General features: G+C 41.9%; 2 protein-coding genes across 2 annotated transcripts; one reads left to right on the forward strand and one right to left on the reverse strand.

The window, feature by feature from the left end:
- On the reverse strand, positions 1–13,273 carry LOC308399165 (DENN domain-containing protein 11-like). Its single transcript, XM_080886202.1, has 9 exons — positions 12,462–13,273; positions 7,897–7,996; positions 7,526–7,684; positions 2,586–2,742; positions 2,356–2,494; positions 1,914–2,045; positions 1,622–1,772; positions 917–985; positions 1–638 (listed from the first exon to the last, which is right to left on the reverse strand). Exons 1-9 carry the CDS (start codon positions 12,847–12,849, stop codon positions 443–445), a joined length of 1,491 nt encoding a protein of 496 aa, XP_080742328.1. The 5' UTR covers positions 12,850–13,273; the 3' UTR covers positions 1–442.
- A 152-nt stretch (positions 13,274–13,425) lies between these two features.
- Positions 13,426–19,926, forward strand: arl1 (ADP-ribosylation factor-like 1). Its single transcript, XM_080886203.1, has 6 exons — positions 13,426–13,572; positions 15,181–15,318; positions 17,910–17,991; positions 18,371–18,482; positions 18,656–18,834; positions 18,927–19,926. Exons 1-6 carry the CDS (start codon positions 13,569–13,571, stop codon positions 18,955–18,957), a joined length of 546 nt encoding a protein of 181 aa, XP_080742329.1. The 5' UTR covers positions 13,426–13,568; the 3' UTR covers positions 18,958–19,926.
- The last annotated feature ends 53 nt before the right edge of the window (positions 19,927–19,979 follow it).

The following is a 19,979-nucleotide window of genomic DNA, read 5'->3' on the forward strand; positions in this document are numbered from 1 at the left end:
AATAAAAGTTTCCATCTCTCTGTCTTCATCTTCCACTAGATGCCCCAGTTCTGTTTGTTCCAGTTTAGCATCAGTTATATCATCGATCCTGGGTTCGGAGAGGCTTCCTACGGTGTTCAAATGACGCGTTTCTTTCCTCGGCCGAGTTTGAGAAATTCAAACAGTTACTTTATCTCCTCTGTGAAGCTGTGCTGAGTAAAACTAACTACGTTACTTTCGTTTGTACCACAGCAGCTGACTTATTGTTGATCCTGCCAACAGGTTATGAAGGAGCAAAACTACAGCAAACAAAAGAAGCAGGTGGAGATAGAAAACAAAACGAAACAAAAGCTCCAGAGATGTTTCTGGACGCTCAAACTGTCCTGAAGACTCCATGAAGTGCAGCACTCTCAGTTGGCTCGAGGCAAGTCAGCCCACCTTCTAAAACCAGCAGTGGCGACTCTCAGCTGCAGCACAGCTGCTCTGACACCAGCAGGGTGTCGTAGCCGTAGATCTCCAGAAGGTGGAGCAGGAAGAGCCTGTCTCCGTGCGGATCCAGGCCCATGGCCCTCACGCTCTCCTGGGTTACGGTGGGGTCGGGGCTTCCTGCCACCTCGCTCAGCGTCTGGAAAATCCTGTTGTTCTGTTCCAGGAAAAACCTCGGGTAGACCAGGCAGACAAGGCAGACGAGTCAGTCACTGAAATCTGTTCAATCTGTTCTTTTTTCCTCCACTATTCATAACAGTAACTGTGGAGAAATCACAAAATCAGCACAAAACGACCCTCTGTGACACGTAATAGCTACCATGAGGATAATAAAGCAGGCTCACTGCCTGTTCACTGTTCTTTCTCTACAATCTTCATAAGATAGAGCCGTGTCTGCTCCGAGTACTGTAGTTAGTCACTAGACCGATTAAATAAACTGCTCTGTACTCACAGAATAAAGAGATCCTCTTCACTGGACACACAGTCTCCATTCTCCTCCTGGGAGTACAGCAGCATCTGTCTGCACACACACACAATTTACAGAAGTTCTCATAAGACAAAGTCATCCCAGCGTGCACACATGCAGCTGCTAGCAGTAAAACGAAGGCCAGGCTAGCAGCCCTGTGAGGCTGTATGTAGGCTTAACATGCTAACCCCACCAGCCAGCAGGTCCGAACCACCAACATTAGCACGACTAAATGTATAGAGTTAAATCATAACGCTACAGCTGCAAACTGTTTCTCCTGGGTTATCATGTTAACTTTTGCTACATGTAAGTACAGTAGGGGCAGCAGTGGGTCAGTTCTGTGAGCAAAAATGCCGTACGGAGGTCAGAGGTCAGAGGAGAATGTCCAGACTGCTCTGAGCTTACTCAAATACCTGCTGGGCCCAACCAAAGTATGCAGAAGAGCCTCTCTGTGCACACAATTCATTGAACCTTGAAGCAGATCGGCTCCAGCAGCAGAAGACCGCACCGATAGTCACTCCTGTCAGCTTAATGAAGGTATGCCATGAAAAACTAAGGCCGTTCTGAAGCTAAAAGCGTACTAGCAAGATTTACCAAGTGAAGAAGAATATTTGTAAAAAAAAAAAAAACCCAAAACAAAACTCAAACTTTTGAGCCTGTTAATGTTTTAAAAAGCAGACTTTAGCCTACCTCTGCTCGGTGAGCTTACGATACTTTTCCCTGTCGGCTGTGCTGAGGCGGAGCAGAGGCTTCAGGCCGTCTCTGTAGGTCTTTACATTCTGGTTATCTACGTACACGTCGTACAGATCCTTCTTCTCCTCAAAGATCTTCTCAGTGGTGCCTAAACATACAAACATGCAGAATCCCTCAAATTTAAGAACATGCTCAGCTCTCCTGGTTACACATCAGCCCGATGAGTCTGTTTTTTTAGTGAGGCTTTTTGTTTTTAACAAACGTCAACTTATTTTGAGCATCTACTTACACGCGACATAGGAAAGCTCGTTCTCCAGGGCGCTGATATCAGCCACATTAACGTAGAAGAAGGGCCGGAACTCGGGCACGGCCACGCCCACCCCGGGGATAGAGATGTTTGCCAGGCAACAGCAGCAGTACACTGACGGGGTGGAGGGAGAAATTAGAGAAATGATGCACGAGTGTGGGGGAGACCGAGAGGAGCAGAGCAGGTAATGTGCGCGTGATGTGTGGGCTAACAAAAGCTGCTACAGCTGGAAAGGAACTGTTTGTCCTGTGATGTGAAATCCCCACACCGTGACAGCTTAGTAAACAACAAAGATTTAATTGGCTGATTCTGTTTTTTAAGGACTTGATTAACATTTCCGGAAAGAAACATTTTTCACTACCTTGCTGAGGACCAGATGACAAGCAATAACAGGGAAGTCAACCTTCATCCAGATGTTTCTCACCTCTGTAGCAGACCACACCCACGGGTGGAGGAGAGAAGATGAGGATGCGTCGGCGGAGAAGAGCCAGTTTCCACAGTACCATGATCTGCTCCCCGAAGAAGCGGATGAAGTGGGACATGCAGCCGGCCGGGTGGGTGATCTGCTCCAAATGTATCCAAGTGAAGAAATATGCATTACTGAAGAACAAATAATCATTTAAGCTGTTTTAGGAATAAAATGGTCCATCCCACCTTCATCTCAGGATGCATGCTGTGGTTGATTGCTGCACTCCAAGCATTGGCTGGTAACGCAGTGACAACAGCGTCTCCACTAGGGGGCAGAAGTGCTCTCTTGTCCTCATAGAAGGCCTCAAGGTGAGAGTAGTGGCCCGGGGACTGAAGCTGGAGCCTAGAGAAAGGTAACAATGGCATCCAAAAAAAAGAAAGAGGTAAAAAAAAAAACAAAAAAACAGCGGGTTATTAAAAAGAAATGCAGATACCATATGATCAGTTTAACAGACACTGTCTCAAATCAGTTCACTGCTCTGTGTCTGCACAGATGGTGCTGCTCAGGCCATCAGCTAATTAAGTTAAAACGCAAACACTGTTCATCAGAGCGAGCCGTGATTTCAAAATAAAATGTGGAACACATAACTCTCGCTCATTAGTGCAGCGGTGTTGTTAAACAAATGATCATCTGCAGGGTTTTGTTACACAAATGAATTTCTGTATGGCCCTTAAATCATGCTTTAATGTGGCTCAAATTCCCATCAATATGCGGTGGACTGGACGTCAGTCTGAGGGAAAGAAAATGCTACCAAGAAGTCTCAATAACTAACTTAAAGCTGCCAAATGAAAGCTATTCACATTTTTTTCAGGACTTACTTTCCAAGTAGTATCAACCTTAGTCTAGCACATCAGGATAAATAGAGCCCAACCGGATTTTTGGAAGCCTGATACTGATACCAATATTTGGTGATTTAAAAGTCTGATATCTTGATATTTCAGACAATATCTTTTTCTTTCACACATGAAAGAAATAAAAGCTATCTAAAAAAAATGTGTTATGTTCAGTGATTTATTAAATTGTTTACCCTGCTCAGATCAGCTGATTATTTAATTTGTAGTGTTGTTGGTGGCAGGAACCTCTGTAAAATGAAGTCACTGCAGAAATGCTAAAATCTGTAATCCCTCAACTGGTAACTTTATCGTGCACTCATCTGGTCTGCATCAGCTAGCTGGTGTTATCTGATAACTTAGCACCTGCCTCAGCTGCAGCAGCCAAAATGATAATGCTGACGTTTACCAGGGGTCGTGGGTAAAGTTAGGGCAACTGCATCCATCTTTTATATACAGTCTATGAGTTTCATTGAGTTTTCACTGATAAACTAGATTGGAACAGCAATGTAATATATTCAGTTTTAACATTAATAAACTGCATTAAACTCTTACTCTGTGCTGCCAAAGCTACCATTCTGTCAAAAAAGGGGGAAAGTCACGCTAGCTCATTAATTTTTTTCCCAATATGCAGCTTACTCCTCATGGATTTGAGCTAAACTTTAAGTTGATCATGTTTCTTAACTCCTGAACCTCAGAAATGATTTAATATTGTCTTTTTTTCAAATTTTATTTCTTCCAAATTAGAAACTAAAATTACCAAATGCTCCTTTTTGGCCTGATAAATCTTTTTTGTTATTGTTGTTGTAAACCTACTGTGGATCCATTTTCTGTGACTCAACTAGTAAAACAGTAGTTTCAGCAATGAATCTTATTAAAGGCCTCAAAGGTTCATCACACAGGGTAAGTACTTATCAAGTAGCTGTTTGTGCTTAATCTCAAATCAAGGTAGAATTCTAGTCGCTCTGGCTCCACTGTCGGGTTTTACTACAAGATAAAGGGTCACATTTATCACCTGTAAATGTTTTTAATGTGTTTTGTGTTGCAGTGGGAGTTGCTTAGAGTTTTCAGGCTGCAGTTACTCTATGCCAAGACACAATTTCATTCATCACACCTTTCTTTTTTTAGCTTTTCCCTGCAAAACTAATGAGTTCCACAAGCTGCGAGTGCAAAGAGAAAACAAATAACAGAACATGTTTAAAAAAGCAGCGAGATCGAGCGAGCGAGGGGGGAAACTCTTCGCAAATTGCTAAATATCTTAATTGCCTTGTGACCAGCAAGAGAGGCCATTATGTAAGAAACAGATGACTACAATGGCAGCCAGCAGATGGGGAATGTGGTGTGAGCTATGTTGGAATTGGTGAGTAAAGAGCATGACCGCTGCATGACTGGAGGCCAGGAGAGGCCAGGGTGTGGGAACTGTGGAAAGAGGAAGAGAGGACTGTCAGGGAAAGCAGGGAGAAAGAGAGTCCGAGAACAGAGGGAGACGTGTTCGAGGAGCTGCTGAGGAGGAAGTGTGGCACGGCTTGGGATGAGGCACTGGAGTAAAAGGGCCTGTGCACACCACTAGTAACAATAAAGGGAAGTGAAGTGTTGTCTGGAGGAATGTGCTTCTTTTCAGAGAAAACAGGAAGCATGGAAAGTGCGAGCTGTTGCTGTAAGCAAGCCGGTGTCTTCTGTTGCATGTAGAGCTCTCACTTATTTGTATAGAAGAGATCGAGCGATTCTGAGCGGTGGAAGTAAAACGGCGCCGCCGGCTCCTCCACGTTGTCCTTAACCCCAAACTGCTCCCTGTGCAGCTGCTCGACAGCAAACACACCAGTCTGCACCAGGTGTGTCTGTGTGCTAAGGGTGTTCCCACTAGCCAAGTTTGCACACCCACATCAGGCAGAAATTTCTTATGATTACATCTTTTCAGACTTGTTTCAGCACAGAAAGGAAACATGGACACTGAATGCTCACTGTTAAGCTACTGATTTTTTTTTTTGGTGATTAATGAAATAATGATATACAGAAATGATCGTTTAGCCTTTAGTCTCAGTGTCACTGCTCTTCTGCAGCTCCTTACCAAAACTGCACTGTGTGATAACAATGAGAGGTGAACTATAGGCGATAAGACTGTACGGGATACACTGGTGCAGATCACATGACAGAGGATCAACAAGGAAGCCTGGTTCTGTGCCAATTTAGTCTTTGTGCACGTGGACTCAGGGTATCTCTGTTCAGAGCAAGTTGCACGGCACTCTGCACAACTGCACAGATTAACAGTGAAGAGAGGTGAAAATTAGCACTTCATTGCTGCCAAGCACAAGATTCCATTCCACATACCAAAAATAGCTGTAGAGACACTGATGTTGTCTCTTTGTAGGACACTTAGTGATAATCTTTTTAAACCGTTTGTTATTCTAGTGAGCAAAACTCACTCAGAATTGGCCAAAATCTGCCATTTTCTTAATGCTACATTTGGTTGTGAATAATCATACTGACCCAGGGTGAGTCTAATCTCTAATAAAGACACAATATAACACTAAACATTTATCGATCAATGAATAACTCATTGCAGTTTGTTCAAAGTGGAAGATTTGCTGAATTTATGACTTCTCACTATCTTATCGATTGATCTCAGCACTGAGAGAAACACTGACTTGAAACATGGACATTTAAACATCTGATCTGAGATCAGGACATACTTATTCTCTGGGAGAAGACATGTGGTCTGATCAAAACCTTCTTCTGATATATTTATCCTTTCATTTATCTGGATTATTAACAAGTGACCAAAAAGAACCTACAGTACTGCGTACTCATTTCTTTATAGTTTTTTTAATAGAACAGCTGGTAATAGGTGCAGGAATTTATTGTAACATCCAATCATAACAGGAAATACTTTATATAATACAAATTCTTGATTTAAAGTTAATATTTGGTATGCCCACCTTTATTCTTTAGCCTGAACTCTCTAAGTTAAGCTTTCTTATCATTTGTTTGATTAGTCATCTGGAATTTGAAAATGTTGACACTGACCTTGAGGACATGACTTTCAGATTCCGTTTGTCTGCTGCATTTAGTTTTTAGCCCTGTCACTTCTTCTCCTATCCTTCACTTATCCAGTTTCCCCAGATTTTTTTAAGGACGCATTGCACACAGTGCCATGATATGCCAAATTTTCAGCTAATGACCCTTTGTGATTGACTTAGTTTGCAAACTTATTTCAAGCTTATCTTTGGCATTTTTGTAGATTCAACAAAAAAAAAAAGTGAACAAAATATGTGTTATGTGACGTGCTGCTGATAACAAAAGTATCTGAAGATGGGTGTTATGCTTAGACAAAACTCTGGTTATTCTGTTTAGATAGTTGAGTAATTAAAAGTGTCAAGTGGCTTTAAAACATTCCCCTGAAACGGATGGGCACAGGGACTAAAAATGAGTTAAAAAGCAGTGAAACTCCAAAGGAAATGTGTTGAAAGACCTTCAGAAACCCTGCAGAACTATTGTTTAAGCAGACATTAAAAAATTACAAGTCTGGCTATTAGGAAGAAAAAAAACAGAGGGGGGGGGGGGGGGGGGGGGGGGGGTCAAGACTTTTAATCAACACTGCATTCAGTCACTACAGGTAATTACATGTTGTGTACAAGTAACATTAATTGAGGTGTACCACAGGGTTCTATTTTAGGTCCTTTTAAATTTTCAAACCAGTTTTCTTAGAGTTCAACTTGAACAGTCGACTAAAACGAAGGTCAACTCTTTTTCATTATAAACAAAAAGTCACTCACTCACTGGCCTTAAACCAGTTCAAAATAGGCATCACATCACATAACTCCAATTTCCACTGTCTTTGAAAAAGTTTCCTTTGCATTTTGTGTCCGTTCGGTAGGGGTTTTATATTTCTCTCAACTGTAGCTTGATGTTCATCTTATTTTGTTGCCATTACTGTTTTTGAAGTATTCTCTATTCAAAATATTATGAAAGCTAGAAAAATACATGCACACTCCTACCAAAGAAAGGGGATAGGTGCCGGGCCAAAAACAGATAGGAAAACAGCCCCCCCTCCCCACCCCCTGCTTGCACACTGCAGGGATAATTACATTGTTAATTCATGTGCACTTTGGGTAAACTTCTGTTGCTTTTAAACATGCAATATAAATAAGAGTGACCCACAATTCCCAAAAATATGCTATTTTCTTTACTAAAAAACTAAAAAGTACACTCAGTTGGTTGGTCTAAATGTTTCGTTGATAGAAAGTCATAGATCTTGATGAGCAGAGCTCTCCATTGTACAAGCTCAGTGCTCTTACCTGACCTGGTGCTCCAGGAAGCTCATGTAGCGGTAGAGCAGGGTGTAGGAGGGAGACAGGATCCCAACCGACTTCATCCTGGCCCCCCTCTCCACCGTGCTCTCCACTGCCATGTTGGCAAAGCAGGCGAGGCCAAAGTAGCAGCCCTTACGGAAGTAGCTGTGGAAAGAGGGGAGAGGGACACAGATGAGGCCGTGAGTCATGAAAAAGCAAAGATGCTGCCAGATGGCTGTTCCTTTTTTTTTTTTTTGTCAGGCAACACTTTCCTCGGCTCTGTCCTGCCAGGATGAGGACATGGGGGTGCATCCTAATACTTAAAATTAGCGACTCGGCTGTGTAAGAGTGTAAGAGACACAGATACTGATCCTTACATGAAGTCTGTGCTGACTCGGTGGGAGCCGCTGGCAATGGCTTTGAACTCCACTCCATCCAGGTCCATGTCTTTGGGCAGACACCACTCCAGCATGTTTCCTATCACACCCAAACAGCACAGAGACAATAATAATGATAAAACTTGAATAAATGGATATAGGCTGATACAGGAACAGACAGTGTGTTTTCAGGAGTCCAACTATATTCCCTGGAATTCATTACTTGTTGGTTGACGCAGCTGAGCAAATATGAGCTGACAGGAGCTGAGAAACCGAAGGTGACTCAGCCAGTGTGCCTTTCAATCTCATCATGAGATCTCTGCGTAAGAGTTTCTGCTGAAATATGAGCTGATCAGTGCTTAATATGAAGTTGCTGGTTTCTGTCATCCACGAAGAAAAGATGCTTTACCGACAGCTGGTAGTGACTTCAAGTGTTTAACTTTGACTCTCATGCAGTGCTAGGTGTATGGACCAGATGTTACTCATGGGTCTTGCTAAGAATGGAAAGTCAAAGTAATTTTACAAACATCTGGTTTTGCTTTGATCTATGATCTATGGGTGTGGATGCACAACTAACATCCGGGAGGAATTATCCTAAAATCCAAATTTTGTCTAAACATTCTCACAGCATCCTACAGCATTATTATAGGTGGAATAACAAAATCCCTGTACACTGAGCCTGGGTGTGCCTGAGGTTTGTTCCTGTTAAAAGGGAGTTTTTCCTTCCCACTGTTGCCAAGTGCTTGCTCATAGGGGGTCGTCTGAGTGCCTAAAGCTGCTATAAAGCAGCTTGAGACACCTGTTGCAGTAATTTGATGCTATATGACTAAAATTGAATTATATTGAATTCTGTCTAGGACCTGGTGCACCTTAGGACACTTACACTTTCCAGGAACACATTTGCCCAAATAACACATCCACATACCAGATACAAATACGAGAGAAGTTACTCAGCAATGAAAACCACGAACACTTGCCCACAACGACAATACAGCGATTCTGTGATGCTCAATATATTGCATGATAATCTAAATCAAATTTCATAAGCATATTTGCGATAAACTGCTTTATTTACTAACATGAGCACATATGAGCTCAGGGACTGAACCTTCAAGTACAAACTAATGATGATTTTTTTTTCATGTGTCCATCTGCCTCTGTGTTATTATGTTTCATTTCGATGTAAGGAATGAGTCATAAAACGGCGCTTCATCTCGTATCTGACATCAAATGCTGTGTATCAGAAAACAACCTTGATGAAGAACTCGTGTTATATAACTTCAGTTCAGTGCCTTTTCTAAAAAAACATTATAAAGTATTAAAATTAGATATTTGCAGAGTACCACAAGATCCAGAGGACACATATATTTCTATAACTTAAGGAGGAGAAATATATGTATTTATTCACCATGTTGTTTGTCTGTATACGTGTTATTATTTTCCAATTATAACGGTATATCAGTTCAAGTAATTAGCTCTACTTTGCTGTTCCTCACTGTCTGCCATTTTTCCATTATTAACCTTTTTATCCAGTACAAATTTTTTCACTTCAGTTCCCTTCGCTCTCATTCATCTGATAAGTGCTGCCAATGGGAGTCACGCCGAAGTGAGTCTGCCCACATAGCAAGCAGGTCTGGCCCGGATCTGGTATCAAGCCGGCACTGCTGGCTGACTTCTGGCATGATAAGACGTATGTGGTGGATCAATCTCTGGCTCCTCTAGTCTGCATGTCAAGAGTATGAATGTAGTCAGGAAGAACTCAGTTTAGAGAAAGTGTGTGATTGGGTAAATGTGGCATGTTGTATAGAGCACTTTGAGTAATCAGGGAGACTAGAAGCACTATATAAGAATCAGTCCATTCATTGTGTGAACAGAGTTTTGTCATGTTACTTTTGCACTGTTTTGCATGTTCTGGCACATGTTGTTTTTACATGGCTTGATTAAGGTACACATTAGGCTGACATTTGGGACCAGAGCTGAAACTATTCTGAGCCGGCACAGGGCCAGCAGCAGTGTGTCTACAACTGGCCCGTGGCTGCACACAACTTAGACATGGCCCACATACCACAAAGAATGACGGCCCTTTGGTGACCCAGATCAGGTTTGCCAGAGTAGTCCACATATGGGCCAGCACAGGACCACCAGTTTGTCTGCAACTGGCCTTGTGCTGGCCCATGTGTGGGCCCCATCTGTCAAACCAGATCTGGGCCACCAAAGGGCCGTCATTCTTCGCAGTATGTGGGCCATGTGTAAGCACACTGTGTGGGGCCAGATCCGGGCCATACCAGGTGGTAGGTCAAACCAGCATGGGGAATCCTTTAGTTTCACTGGTGTAGTGTATAGATAGCTGTGTCACAAGAAAATATATATACACATCGATATTCTAACAATGTTACAGTAATGTGCATAGAAGCTTTAAGAAAGAAATCATGGTAAATAATCATAATAACTCCCCCAGTAACTTTGCTTTGTTTGATATGTGATGAATAATGAATAACACTCAAAATATGAGTAATGACAAAAATAAATATATTCACTGTAAGTAACTGTATATGTATGTGTAAATAATTTCATCTTACAAATAATGATTTTGATTATTTCATATAAAAATGTCTGTGAAGGTTCTCAGTCATCCAGGTCATCATAGTCTAAGGAGCTTGCAAAGAAAAGCGTCTGGACTTCTTTAAGTTGTTTGAAGACGTTTCACCTCTCATCCGAGAAGCTTCTTCAGTTCTAAGGTCAAATGGTGGGGAGTCCCAGATTTAAACCTAGTGGGAGAATATCTCCCCACAGAGGGATAAAAGGACCCCCTGATGATCCTCTAATCGCCTGAACCAAGGTGTGAAACTGGGTGTGGGTCCCAATCAGTGGTGCATGCTGTACAGTGCAGCGAGGAATGCCCAGACCTCTACATTGGAGAGACCAAACAGCCACTTCACAAGCGTATGGCACAACACAGAAGAGCCACCTCCACAGGACAAGACTCAGCAGTCCATCTGCATCTTAAGGATAAAGGTCACTCTTTCGAGGATGCCAATGTTCACATTTTGGACAGAGAGGACAGATGGTTTGAAAAAGGAGTGAAAGAAGCCATCTATGTCCAGTGTGAGCGACCATCTTTGAACAGAGACGGTGGTTTACGACACCAATTGTCTGCCATCTATAATCCAGTTTTGAGTTCCCTCCCCAGATGCCTTAACGCCCACTCACATCCTGGGCCATCTGACCTCAGGAATTCGCATGATAAGGTGGGGCCAGGTTTCACAATGAGCTCACCCGAAACCCTGGCTGATTGGGACCCACACCCAGTTTCACACCTTGGCTCAGGCGATTAGAGGATCATCAGGGGGTCCTTTTGTCCCTCTGTGGGGGGATACTCCCACTAGGTTTAAATCTGGGACTCCCCACCATTTGACCTTAGAACTGAAGAAGCTTCTCGGATGAGAGGTGAAACGTCTTCAAGCAACTTAAAGAAGTCCAGACGCTTTTCTTTGCAAGCTCCTTTGACTTCATATAAAAATATTTGCCATTATATTATGTTGTGACAACTCTACCATTATAAGACACTATACTTCTATATTGATGCATCCTTCCTTTATAAACATATCTGGGTGGCGTTCGACTTAGAAGGGCACTGATGTTTCTAAGTGGTGGTTAAAGAAGAATTTGTCCAATGTGCCGCTGCTCGTTTGATCTGGTTTTCTTTTAAAATCCTACAAATGAACATCTTTTGTGTCATCCTGTTTTTATCATACCACAGACTAGACTCCTTAACAGAATGATGTAACTGGAAATTATATTGTGGAGATAAAAATGTATTATCACGTGGTTCCAGCAATAAGCAAGCATGTGGGATCGGGTCATGAGTGGCCTGGAAGTCCACGGTAACACTGATGAGTGGGAGCTGGGAACTGATTCAGCTTCAGCTTATCTGGTAGCTTGCTGGTTTCTAATTGAGGTCTTTCAGTGAAGCCCCTGTAACACAGGTACTTATGATTCTTTTCGTCAAATCTAGAAAATAAAACTGCTCATCACACCATGCTCCTGGTCTTCACTCAACCAGACACCGCAAAATCATAAAGTGGCCAGCTCCACCCTGTAGGGAATATCCTGCACTGCATGCCTCCAAAGCATCATCATGAAGCCTTAAATCCAGTGAATCGTAACCTGATCTCCTGCCTCCTAAGTAACTGTTTCATAGTGGGTTCGCCCCTGTCTTTAACATATCTGTCATTAAAAATGTATGGCTCTACTGTGCATAAAGCACCAGCTGATTGATTTTCTACCACAGCACTCTTCCTGACATTTTGTCATGGCTTATTCTGCCACTAGGCTTGCAGAAGATGTCGTGCCTTTAGATAATGTCTCCAAACTACTGTTGCAGGTCAGAAAAAGCCACACCTGTGGTGGTCTGCAGACTTGGTCATTCTGAGCGTCAGACACAACAGCTGCATCTGTTTATTCTGACCTGTCTATAAGCTGATCATTGCCCTTCTTTTAAAGCCTGCCTGTATTTGTTTTTATAAGGTTAAATAAATTCCATATAAGTACATTTGATGTCCCACCTGATCTGGTATTGAATGTAACCACAAACACCGACACTATCTGGTCCTTTTCCTCCCATTTCACCATCCTGTCTTCTAGCGACACCTCTCTCGGTCCTGTATCCGAGAGATGCTCCTCCTTGTCGGGTGGCAGCGCTTCGTCTGTACCCGCCAGATCGCTGGAGGTCGCGGGCGGGGCGCTGCAGCCGTCTGCGTTGGAGACAGACCTGCTGGCAATGGGACCCCCTGGTCCGCTGCTCCACCCAAACCCGGGCGCGGAGCATCCTAAGGCACGGCTGTTGGAGGGACTCGACAGTCGTTCCTTCGTCGGAGAAGTACCTCCGGTCTTCTCCGCGGACGGAACCTCTTCCCAGTCTAGCAAAGGGGCTCGGTCCGACCGCTCCACCATCCTGGCGGTCCCGCCTCAGTCTCACCGCGGATTTGTAAATGATGTCTCAGCCGACAGTGACCAGGTCCATTCGTGGATAACTAGAACTCAGAGCAATTTCTTCACAGCGAAGTTACTCCTAATTCATAACGGCTATTCATAACGGCTGCATCTCGTTTTAAATAAACATTACGTATTAGCAGCTTGAAAGCCTAGCTTTAAAATCTTTCCAGTATCTGGTGATCATAAATTTGATGCTGTTCAGAGAGGGCAACTCCTTCGTCTAATGCGAGTTGCGTTCAAAACTCTTCGCAATTTTATTTGTCACATTCCCTTGGCTGAGACTGGCTTCAAAACAGTTAGGAACGCGACTGCTTTTTGTCTTCTTGAATGTAGCCTGCGCTTTAACGTCTTCTTTTCGCGTGCCGCACTTTCGATCACTACGATTATATTTTTATAAAGCAGCGTAGCCAATACGACACATTTTATAGTAATATTTTTTTTTATAAACGGTCAAATTATTAATTTATTAGCCAGAGTTACTGAAGTTTGCTCCATTTGTCGCGATTTCTTTATTTTATATTTTATTAGCGCTTTTGTGTGTGACGAATGTTGCTAAGCAAACTCCAAGCGACAAGTTGGTGACGTCGTTCAGCGACACGTCAACCACACGGAAGAAGATCCGCATCCTGTGAAATCTGGCACTTTAGTGTGGAAATAAGGACCCTGGCTTTATCAAAATGGGTGAGTATTTTCACAATTGCTCAGCAAAACGTGATTTTGTGTAGTTACATGTAATCTTCGTGTGTATTAATGATTATATCCCGGTATATCCCTGTTTGTTTGTTTAATTTAATGTGCGAGTGTAGCCAGTTAGCTTGCCTGCCAAAATTAGCAACTTACAGTGAATATGTTTTGCTCTTTATTAACAGCATGTTGTTAATATTCCCCGACCAAACATTTCTGTTGTAATTAAAACATGAACATACTGGCATTGATCATGAATGATGACATGCATTTTATTTTCTGCTAATACCAAAACTCCATAACACTGTGTGTAGCTAAGCTAACTGCAGTTTGCCTGGTTGACAGTGACAGTAAATCGGTTAGTAGCTTCCATGGAAATCAGGAAGAGAGTAAAGAACTACAAGCCTAAATGTATTCGGCATATTCGCCTTTTTGGTCACTTCTGCTTGTCAAATCAAATCAATTTTATATTTATAACACCGAATCACAACAACAGTTGTCTCAAGGCGCTTACGATAAATTAAAACCAATAGAAATTGCTTTTATTTTATAATTTACACAGCTTTTTAACTTTGGTGGGAAAAATCATAAATTATATACATTTTCATAAAGATTTTAAGAACTGAAGCAGTGGAATCTCTCGCACAGGGCATCATACATTTTCACCTACTTAAAAGTGAAAAGCAAAGACTTGCGTCCATTGTTGGGGGCTGTATAGTATTTGGTATTCTGTACCTGTTTGGTCATTTATGGTTGTGATAAAAAGGCATGATTTTATCTGTCCAATTATGTCTTTGCGTTAAAGCATCTGCAGCTAAGCTCCCACGTGTTCAGTATACCTACAGTATGTAGTATGTGTGTGTATTATCATTAATACACTCTGCAATTAATCTCGGGCTTTGCTAACTGCTAGCTTGGTCTCTGTCGATGAAGATTTTTATTTTGGCCGGTGTTGTGCCAAAAAGTGATCGTCTGTCAAAAAATGATTAAATAACATTACAATTAGATAAATAACTATGTTAAACATATGTCAAATTTATCCATAGCCATGAGTGAAGTTAAGTTATCTTGAGATACAAACAATATTCCTGTCACAAGGGAGAAGCTGCAATCACTTTCTGGCAAAGTGATTTTTATATATCCTTTATTTACCCAGTTAAAAACTATCATTGACATTGAAATTGTCTCCTTTAAGAAGGATATGGATAAAGGGGTAGGAGAAATTGCAACAAATATAACATAAAATTTGTATAAAGATATTTGAAGTGGCTAAAAAGGTCTGGATCGGTTATAATGTGGGTACAATGTCACAAAGTCATAAAGATACTTTCGAGTTAATTTCTCTGTTTTTCATAAAACCCCATATAAATCCTGTTGACTACAATCTTTTAACCAATGCAAGCACAGACATTACACATTAAAAAAAAAAACACATAAACATCGGAAATGACTTTTTGGCGCAACACCAGCACTCTGTCAATGTTAAAAAAGAAAAAGCAATACTACCCCTAAAAATCCAAGGAAACTAGGTGTTTGATGAAAAGTAAATATTTCTGCACATTCATCCTTTTTTCTCACTACTCCTTTCTTTTTCTTCTTCTTCAGGTGGTTTCTTCTCTAGTCTCTTCTCTGGCCTGTTTGGCACCAGGGAGATGAGGATTTTGATCCTGGGTTTGGACGGTGCCGGGAAAACCACAATTCTGTACAGACTGCAGGTTGGAGAGGTGGTGACCACAATTCCCAGTACGTATTTGTTTTGTCTGTATCTCGATTGCACATTTAGTGGCTCCATAGTGTAGGGGTTAACGTATTCACCTTAGAGATTCTAGACTGATATCAAGAGGGGAGTCAAACCCAGCTTCAAGGGAGTCACAAGCTAGTGTTCTCCTGTGGTATTCCCAAGCCTGGGAGGCATCCATCATTAAATCTGCCATATACAATGTGGGTCTCCATGTATAGATTTGCTATAGTGACGCCTTTGAAAAAAGGGAGCAGCTGAATGTCTTTATGCCTTCATTTTCCTGCTGTGTCAAGTTCAACTTTAAATTTTCACACTCGTGTGCCTGACGTTCAGGAGCTCCAAACTCCTGCTGTTTTTCTGCTTCGAGAAATATTTGTATAAGCAATACCACACCCCCTCCCCTCCTCCCACATTCCAGTAATTCAAAGTGAAAAAAAGCTACCGATATTGTTATTGTGAAGAAAAATGCTGCAGTGCCTGTTCCACCTGTACCCGTATGAGACATGCTCCACCAGCGCGGTGCTGATGCAGAGCCTGTTCTGCCTTGGTGTCTTTTGAAAGCCAGCCAATATTTTGACAGGTTTGCCAATGATTTGTACATGGCATTACTTGCACAAGTAGCTTTGATATCCATGTGAGATGAATCATGCAGCAAAGAACTGTGCCACTGACTTTGGGCCCAGCAATTATGTGGTACGCTGTGCTGGTGGAAATACATAAACCGTTTTATGATTGGTCACCTCTACTGTGATTTTGGAACAGTGGTGAGATATTATAGGTGGATTTAACTGTTACATGAAGTGCCTCCCTGTAGGGCTGACACAAACGATTATTTTGATAGTCGACTAGTCACCGATTATTTTTGCGATTAGTCGACTAATCAGATCATCATCCATTGGACGGAAAATGTACAGCTTATTGCACCAGCATGCATCTGCTCTTATATAACTATCATTAGCTTACAGCTTTAAGTGTTTCATTTGTACGTGCTTTGTCTTTAGGGGCCACCGCATATATTTATATATAAACATATAAATAAAACCACTTTTTTTTTACATTAGTAATTCCTTTTGTGCATAATTTTATATTGTTGTTAATAATAAATTAATTAAAGCAACAAAACAACCTGAAGAGCCGGTTCGGAGCCGAAAGAGCCGGTTCTCTAAAAAGAGCCGGAAATCCCATCACTACTGAGCAGGGCCGCGCTATGAATTCTGGGACACTGCTTCTTCTTCTTCTTCTTCTTCGGGGTTTAACGGGAGCTGGCATCCTTGTACATGCAGTGCTGCCATCTTCTGTTTCAGTCCGTTATTACACTCTTAAATCCTGCTACTTATTCCTGCGTCTTTTGTGATCTTACAAAGCGTCAAACGACGCGTCGACTATTAAATCAGTCGTCGACGATTTTAATAGTCGACGTAATCGTGACTAGTCGACTACCTCCCTGCTAAGATAACCCAGCATCTCCAGCACAGATGACCTGATCCACAGCCAGATAAAATTAGTGCATTTGGCAAAGAATGGCCTGACTGATTTCCATGGCTCAGGTTTTATGTTGGCGAATGATAAGAAAATGTAATGTGGTTCAGTGAGAGAAAAAGAGAGAACCAGTGTAATTCGTGTAATATGCCTTTAATCAACTGCCAGACAGTGGGAGTTATCAGAGTTTGACACATCAAAGGCCAGCGAGCCGAGCAAACTAACGAAGCACTCTGACCCCAAACATCCCTTCTGTGAGAAACCTGTTTTATGCAATCACAGCGGATTTGACTTGGCATCATGTCAGATGACATGGAAGCTACTGTAAGTAGATATGAATACAGGTTTGGGGTTTTTTTGTTGCAATTTTTGCACATTGCACTTTATGTAGTCCTGTGTTGATTGTCTGTTATATGTAGCACCGTGGTCTTGTCTTGGAGGAATGTTGTCTTGTTTCACTGTGTACTGCACATGGCTGGAGTGACAATAAAGCCTCTTGACTTGACTTGACTTGAGTTGTGGCTGGGACAGAAAAGGTTTAAATGTATTGCTATGGAGACAGAGGTGTCTGTATAAACCAATCGAGAGCAACACCATAAATATCCAAAAATGTTCAGCTGACCTCGAGACTGGTTTTAATCAGATTTTGGTTAATTTAGTTTTAAGAACTCAAACTATCTTCTGTGTGTGAAGTTCACTTCACAGGTTGTTTACATTTTTAGTAGTTCTTAATCACAGTTCCACCCAAACTTCCCTCAAAGCCATGTTGCGTCAGTGAGTGAGAATCTTTTTATTTCTTTTTTTGTAAGATACCTGACTTATTTAGCTGTTATTTAAAGATAAGGGTATTTTGTTGTTTCCCATAACAAACAGGAAACCGTTGGATAAAACATTACAATAAAAACCCTTTAATACACCTGAAGTGATTGGAGCTACTCAGCTGCTTTCACATATTTCTTTTCCTAAATAAAGTGTTTTAATATTGAGCCTTATTTGTTTTTCTATGTCATCTTTAAACTGCACCACAAATATCTTTGCAGTATGCATTTTCTCCTCATCTTGTTATTATAGTGCATAACTTGATTATATGAATAATATTTTCTTTTGTCGGCAGCAATTGGTTTCAACGTTGAGACGGTCACGTACAAGAACCTGAAGTTCCAGGTGTGGGATCTGGGAGGACAGACGAGTATCAGGTAGGTGGTGCTGTGAAAATGCAAGAAAACAGCCTCCTGTGGATTTGTTAAGAGTAGAGAATTGAGGCCTGCGTGTGTTTCTAACTGGAGATTTACATTTTTCTTTTCATTTGAATAAGCAAAACAATTTCATCTTTGGTTGAGACCATACACAGATTACTGCTGTAAGAAGCTGTTGTGTTATTAGCTCGCCATCATTCATTTTCATTATTTTCTCAGTGTTTTCACCTTCCAAGTGTTTGGTATCTTTGCCTTCATCTTTATTTTTGGATTGTTGCACTCAGTCTCCACCTCTCACTCGCTCTTTGATGGAGTTCCTTCCTCTCATCCTACCTGTCTCCAGTTTATCAGCATTTCTATTTAATTTTCTGCTTCACAGGCCCTACTGGCGCTGTTATTACTCAAACACAGACGCAGTCATCTACGTCGTCGACAGCAGTGACCGTGACAGGATGGGCATCTCGAAGTCTGAACTGGTTGCTATGTTGGAGGTAAGTGTGCTAACTGTCAGCTAGCAGGTGATAATGAACCCAGCAGCTGGAGCTGTAAACGGCTTCCGTCATTTGTTTCCGTTTGTCTGATAATGTACAGCAGCTGCTTATTGAAAGTTGGAACAAAAAGGTCCACTTTTCACGCTGGAGTTTTGTGACCATGTCTTGTTCAGGAAGAGGAGCTGAAGAAGGCGATCCTTGTGGTGTTTGCAAACAAACAGGACATGGATCAGGCCATGACACCGACCGAGGTGGCCAACGCCCTGGGCCTGCCTGCCCTTAAAGACAGAAAATGGCAGATCTTTAAGACTTCAGCCACCAAAGGCACAGGGCTGGACGAGGCTATGGAGTGGTAGGCTGCTAATCACACAGAGCAATGAGACTAATGGAAGGATATCATTTACGTGTTCTCCTCTGAACTCTGTTTACTCTCACTGCTTGCAGGTTGGTGGATTCCCTGAAGAGTCGGCAGTAAAAGGCTGGCACCTGTTCTGTCAGAAGTCTTGTAATGGACTGCTCCCCATTTCCCTTTTTACATTGGACAGGTGATTGCACTCCTACCCTTCCCCATCACCTTCCCTACATTTGACCCATCTGAAGCCTTTGGCCGAGTCCTCCCCATGCCAAACGCCTCTGAAGCCTGGGACCGAGCAGCAGAGGCTGCAGTAACATGTGGACTGGACACAGACAAATGAAGGTTTGGGAGAACTGTAAGACTGCAGCAATGGATGAGCAACAGTTTAAATGTGGTGTCAACATTTTCCTATATCTTGGCAACACAAAGTGACAGCTGATAACTGTGACATATATAAATAAATGTTGCTAATTTTATTAATACATTTACGGTAGTTTTGAAGTCATCATGGATTAAAAATATTCATTCAGCTTCAGTTTTAAATCCTCCTGAAGGATGCTTTGCAGCCAGACAGCATTTACCATGTGACGAGCACTACAGTCACTGAAAAGATCCAGCAAATATCCACCAGGAGGCAGCGTTTGACCATTAAAGACACAAACATTACAGGACCCGACAGTCCTGCTCCTGAGAGGGTGAACGTCCACCTCAGTGCAGAATGTTTATAGTACACTGGACTCGCATTGATTTTCCATTCCTTGTTGAAAACAACATTCACTAAATCGCAAAAAAATTATTTTGACTCAGAATGTGGAAGAACACGTTTCTTTGTATCAGCCATCGTCTAGCCAAGTGTTACTGCAGCCTGACCATTTTTTGTACTATATAGCAGGCAGATGGTTTGTCACCAGTTTCTATTTTTCCTTCTGTTGATTTGTTTTAAATAATTTAGGGGTTAAGTTTTTGGGTGCAGCTTTGGCATATTAGTCTTTCAGCTACTGAACACTAACTGTATGCTCAAAGTTTTATGGTTGTATCTGCTTGTACAGTGAAACTTATTCTCAGTAAAGTTTGCTTTCAGTGATTGTATCAGCACTGAGACTTGTTTTTTTGCTTTTCATCGAGTGACATTAGACATGACA

Source organism: Rhamphochromis sp. 'chilingali', assembly GCF_963969265.1.
Source record: "Rhamphochromis sp. 'chilingali' genome assembly, chromosome: 7".
Lineage (NCBI taxonomy): Eukaryota > Metazoa > Chordata > Actinopteri > Cichliformes > Cichlidae > Rhamphochromis > Rhamphochromis sp. 'chilingali'.